The sequence below is a fragment of the Myotis lucifugus genome, unplaced genomic scaffold (genome assembly GCF_000147115.1).
Source record: "Myotis lucifugus unplaced genomic scaffold, Myoluc2.0 scaffold_1168, whole genome shotgun sequence".
NCBI lineage: Eukaryota > Metazoa > Chordata > Mammalia > Chiroptera > Vespertilionidae > Myotis > Myotis lucifugus.
Genome location: NW_005872216.1, coordinates 80,199 through 85,593, shown reverse-complemented (window position 1 = coordinate 85,593; position 5,395 = coordinate 80,199). Strand labels below are relative to the sequence as shown.

General features: G+C 59.8%; 1 protein-coding gene across 2 annotated transcripts; it reads right to left on the bottom strand.

The window, feature by feature from the left end:
• Positions 1-1,798: 1,798 nt before the first annotated feature.
• Positions 1,799-4,983, bottom strand: LOC102431662 (HLA class I histocompatibility antigen, B-18 alpha chain-like). Of its 2 annotated transcripts, XM_023748154.1 has the most exons (8): positions 4,833-4,983; positions 4,432-4,716; positions 4,002-4,277; positions 3,133-3,408; positions 2,918-3,022; positions 2,451-2,483; positions 2,244-2,314; positions 1,799-2,118 (listed from the first exon to the last, which is right to left on the bottom strand). In XM_023748154.1, the coding sequence occupies exons 1-7, from the start codon at positions 4,924-4,926 to the stop codon at positions 2,250-2,252; spliced, it is 1,134 nt and encodes a 377-aa protein (XP_023603922.1). In that variant the 5' UTR covers positions 4,927-4,983; the 3' UTR covers positions 1,799-2,118; positions 2,244-2,249. The 2 variants fall into 2 exon arrangements, with proteins under 2 accessions (XP_023603922.1, XP_023603923.1); XM_023748155.1 differs by lacking the exon at positions 2,244-2,314.
• Between the last annotated feature and the right edge of the window lie 412 nt (positions 4,984-5,395).

The window sequence follows — 5,395 nt, the reverse complement described above, 5'->3', positions numbered from 1 at the left end:
GGACTCCATCCCCCTGTGGGGGGGGGGGGTGTGTGGGAAGCAGCCAATCAATGATTCTCTCTCATCATTGATGCTTCTATCTCCCTCTCCTTCTCCCTCCATTTCTGAAATCAATTAAAATATTTTTAAAGAAGTCCCCTTCCCCGTGAGGCCCATGCTGACCCCCACATTACAATAGGCCTCCTCTCCCAGCCACTTTGCTCAGTGGATAGAGTGCGGCCCTCGGACTGAAAGTCACAGGTTGTATTCCGGTCAAGGCCAGGTACCTCGGTGCAGGCTCCATGCGATCCCCAGGCTGGAGGCAACAAATAGCTGCCTCTCTCTTACATGGATGTTTCTCTCCCTCGGTCTAGCACCTCCCCCTTCACTCTCCTTAAAAGTCAATGGAAAAATATCCTGGGTGAGGACCAACAAACAAAGCCATCTTCCCTCCCCCACATACATGCACAGTGGATCCCTCCACCACAGCACTCACCACATTCTAGCACAGACGCCTCACTGGCTCTGGGGAAAGGATGCAGCTTGTCTCTGCAATAGAACATACGCTCTGTGAGGCCGGCAGCGTGGGCTGCTTTCCGCTCCCTGAGGTGGAGCTGCCTCACTTCCTGTGTTTCATAGACCTTGTGGGCTTTTCAATGGAAGGTGAGACTTCCCACCAGCAAGTAGATTGTGACACAGGTGACAGTGAGCATTTTTCACAATGAAGCACATGTTAACTAAGGTGTGCATGTTATTGTTTAGACATAAAACTATAGGACACTGAGTAGATGCCAGTACAGCGTAAGCATAACGTTTATGTTCAGGGTGAAGCCAAAGCATCTGAGCCTCGGTTCATGTCGATGTTGGAATTACTATGGGTCAGGACCCGGCCTGAAGTACCTCCACGGTCCGTGTGCGTTCCAGAGGGAACCACAGTTGTCACACCGTCACAAAGTCCTGGCTGAGGGGTCACCATCAGAGAACCCGTCCCTGTTCCACACACAGTGTACTCATGGCTGTGACCCCAGCACAGCTGTCCTGGGGCAGCTGCAGCTCAGGGTGCCCCCGGGGACATCACTGCACCTGCACTGCCCACAGCGCTGCTCCCCTAAACCTCCAGCAGCCTCTTCCCCACATCATGGGTCCCACTGGGGTCAGCTCTAGAGGGAAGGACTGGAGAGAGGGCGGCGGGCAGAGCACAGTCCCAGCAGGAGCTGATCTCAGAGGAGGAATCCTGCTCCTGCTAAATCCTCGGAGAGTTCAGGAAAAGACAGAAGAACCATCAGCCCCAGAAGGAGGCAAGAGCAGGAGGAGCCTGAACACCCATCTCCACATGGAGGTCTCCTGTGTGCAGGGGCCCTGGGCCTGTGAGACAATGACAGGCAAAATGACTCCTGTTGCTATAAGACGGAAACACCCAGACACTGATACCAAAACTCACACACAAACACAGTAACAGGCATAATATCTACAAAAGCAAAGAAACAACAAACACCCAGGAGATGAGGGCAGAGGGTGGGATCCAGGCTGAGCCCAGGCTGACCTGCCCCAGGGAGGCCTCGCTGTCCAGGGTCCTGGAGATGCGCTGCATTAGAACACGTGACAAGGCCTTTGGGATGTGAGTCCCTGTGACCACAGGTCCTGGTGGGACATGGTTCCACTGAGGGACAAGGTCAGAGGAGCAGAGAGGTGACTCGGCTAGGGAGTGACTGTGTCAAAGCCCATGAGGCACTGAGCACTGACGAGGCACAGGCCCCAACCACACTCCGTCCTCACAGACTCTCCCGCCCCACCTGTGTCAACCATAGAATACACACAGTTCTGGAAAGCTCTTGATGCTTCAATTTATTTCCTCTCAGAATTTAGGAGGTTCCCCTTTAATTAACCCCCCAACCTTTCATGACAACAAGTAAACACACAAGGTCACATCCAGAATCTCATTTTAATACAGAGCAGGAAGTTGCAGCTCAGAGCCCCAGGTAGTAAAGACAGGAATGGGGAGGGCCCAGCCTGCCTCTGCTGACAGGAGAGCATGGGGAGCAGGGCGAGGGCAGCCCCCAAATCAGAGGTTCTTGAGTCAGGAAGTGGGAGCGTGAACACATCTTCCATCACTCAGTCCCACAGGGGAGCTGCCTCACACTGTGGAGGACAATAATCATGAACAGATTCAGGTCAGTGGCTGTAACTGGTGACATTCTCAAAGCCCACTTCATGCTCACAGTGTCCCACTGACTCCCCACCACCCAGTCCTCCCCTCTGCCCACCTCTCCCTACGGCAGGATCTCCCCTTTAGAAGCCGAGAGAGACACACCAGAGCCCTGGGCGCTGTCACTGCCTGGCGGGAGTACACACAACAGGACAGGGTCAGAGCCCCAGGGCAGGAGACTAAGGAGGAACTATGGGTGTGGGGTCCCCCAAGGACTCCCGTCTGCACTGTTCCAGGGTCTCAGGGGTCCCCCCTCCATACTCACTGGCAGCCTGAGCGTAGCTCCCTCCTTTCCCACCTGCGGGAAGAAAACATCCCATGAGAGACCAGGGAGGAGGCAGGGCCATGAGGTCCTAAAGGAAGCCCTGGTCCTGTGGCCCAAGAGAAGTTTCCAGAACCATGTGAATAGACCCAGGGCAGGATCAGGAAACCTGAGGGAAGTGCATGTGTGGGGACTGGTCCCACCGCCCTCCTGGAGGTTTGTGCTCAGCAGGGACTTGCCCTCTGACCTGTGGCTGCTGGGAGCGGGATCCCCACCACCAGCATCATCAGGTGATAGGTGGGTCTCTCATTTTCCCACGGGCCTCACTAAAGAGAAAGTGTGAGCACAGAGAGCCCCACACTGGCCATCACACGTATGCGGATGGTGCTTCCCATGAATGAGGCGGGACACATGTCTACCTGGGCTTGAACCCCCAGTGGGACAGACACTCAAACCCAACCCCTGCCCACCTGAGCGCCTCTTCCCCCACATCACAGTTGCAAACACAATGCCTAGCAGAACTAGGACCCCGGCGATGTCCATGATGATGAAGATGAAGGTCTGAGAAGGCGGCTCTGGGAGGAAAAGGGAAAGGAGGGTGAGGGCCCTCACCCCAGGCCTCAGTCCCGACCCCTCAGTCCCTGTTGCCCTGAGAAGAGGCTCTGTGCCCACGGCCCCTCCTCACCCCATCTCAGGGTCAGAGGCTCGGGCAGCCCCTCGTGCTGTACATGGCACGTGTATCTCTGCTCCTCTCCAGGGGGCACCCCCACGGCCGCCCACTTCTGGAAGGTGCCATCCCCCGCAGGCCTGGTCTCCACCAGCTCCATGTCCTGGGTCTGGTCCTCCCCGTCACGCTGCCAGGTCAGGCTGATGTCCGCAGGGTAGAAGCCCAGCGCCCAGCACCTCAGGGTGACCTCACGGGCAGAGACGAGGTGGTGGGTCACATGTGCCTTTGGAGGTTCTGAGGGGAGGGGAGAAAATGCAGGAACTTTGCAACCTCCATGGGATCCTCCAGCAGTGCCCATGTGACCATCCTGAGAGTGGACAGACTCCTGGGGTGGGGGAGGGAGCACACTGACCACACACCAGCCTGCACAGAGGCACCTGTAAGGCCCTCCTAGACTTTACAAAGTTCAAGAATCAGAGAGACACAGCCCAGGGCAGGAGGCAGGTCTCTGAGGGGAGAAAATGAATTTCTGGTCCTGACCTGGGTGGAGGCCATGTGACTCAGAAAAGCTGGGGTGAGGCCTCAGACACAGTGGGTGTGGGCAGCGCACAAGGCCTGAGAGAGAAGGTCCCCGAGAGTCAGAGAGCCCCTGCAGGGCCCATGGGAACCGCTGATGGGCTATTTCAGGGGGTCTCCCTGCACCCCAGGAAAGCCTGAACCCCTAACTGTCCCTGAGAGGAGGAGGATCCCTCTGGTACCTGACCTGGACATCCAGTGGGACTCCCTCCCTGACCACAAGGAAGGGTGTCTGACACTGACCCCCTGTCCTGTCTCCTTGTGGGAGCCTCAGCCCCGGGGAGAGGGGGCGGCCCCAAGGCCCCTGGTACCTGCGCGCTGCAGGGTCTCCTTCCCTTTTTCCAGGTAAAGGCGGAGCCACTTCACACACTCCCCCTCCAGGTAGCTCCTCAGTCGCTCTGCCACACCCTCTGCCTCCCATTTGCGCCGGGTGATCTGTGCAGCCAAGTCGGCCGCGGTCCAGGAGGCCAGGTCCTCGTTCAGGGCGATGTAGTCGGCGCCATCGTAGGCGTGCTGCTCGTACCCCCGGAGGAGGCGCCCGTCGGGTCCCACCTCGCAGCCATACATCACCTGGACCGTGTGAGACCCTGACCCGGCCCAGCGGTCAGCCCCGCCCTGCCCTCTCCGGTGGGGGCCGGGCGGGTCCCGCCGCCTCGGGGTGACGCTCGGACCCGGACCCTCGGGGCGAACCCGGCCTGTCAGTGGGGAGGGGGGTCGTGACGGGCCCGGCGCGCGGCTCACCGTCCTCGCTCTGGTTGTAGTAGCCGCGCAGGGTCTGCAGGTCCAATCGGAACGTCTGTGCCTCGTCCTTGTTGATCTGCGTCTGTCGGTCCCAATACCCCGGGTCCTCGTGCTCCACCCACGGCTGCTGCATCCACGGCGCCCGCGGCTCCTCCCTCGGATTCGGGACGTCGCTGTCGAACCGCACGAACTGCGTGTAGTCCACGTAGCCGACGGAGAGGAAGCGAATCTTCCCGCGGCCGGGCGGGGACACGCTGGTGCTGAAATACCTCAGGGAGTGGGGGCCTGGGGGGCGGACGGGGGGCAGGGCCGGGGCTGGACACGCGCCTTCCCGGCCCCGCGCCCCCGCCGGGTCCCCTCGCTCCTCCCCGCACCGCCGTCCCCTCCGACCCCGCACTCACCGGCCCAGCTGGGGGTCAGGACCAGCGCCCCCGAGAGCAGCAGGAGGAGGGTGGGGGGCCTCCGGACCCGCATCCTCGGCGTCGGGGGGACCATTTGAGTCCCAGCGCTTCCGCGGAGGAGTTACAACCGGGACCCTCGGGGACGCTGATTGGTTGCTCTAGAAGCTGCTCAGCCAATGGCAGTGAGAATCGGTTCCGCGTCACGAGTCTCTAGGAAGGAGGCGCCGACACAGGTTGGGAGAGGAGAAGTGAAACCAGGGCCCTGGGGAGTCCCCACCACGGAGCTGCCCCCCCAGACTCTGTCCACTGCGGAGCCCTGAGCGCAGGCCTGGGCCCTGGGACTCGGTCCTGACCCTCCTCCTGCGCGGGGCGCCCGTCACATTGTCCCCGAGGCCGGCCCAGGCGCTGTGCTGTTCAGGGCCCTTCAGACATTTTGGTGTCAGAATCTCAGTGCAGCCGCACACAGGAGGCAGGACCCAAATATAGTCTTGTTTGTGTGGGTTACGTCTATCAATATGTACCACACGGGGAATCACACAGTTTGAAAAAATTGCCAATTCGTG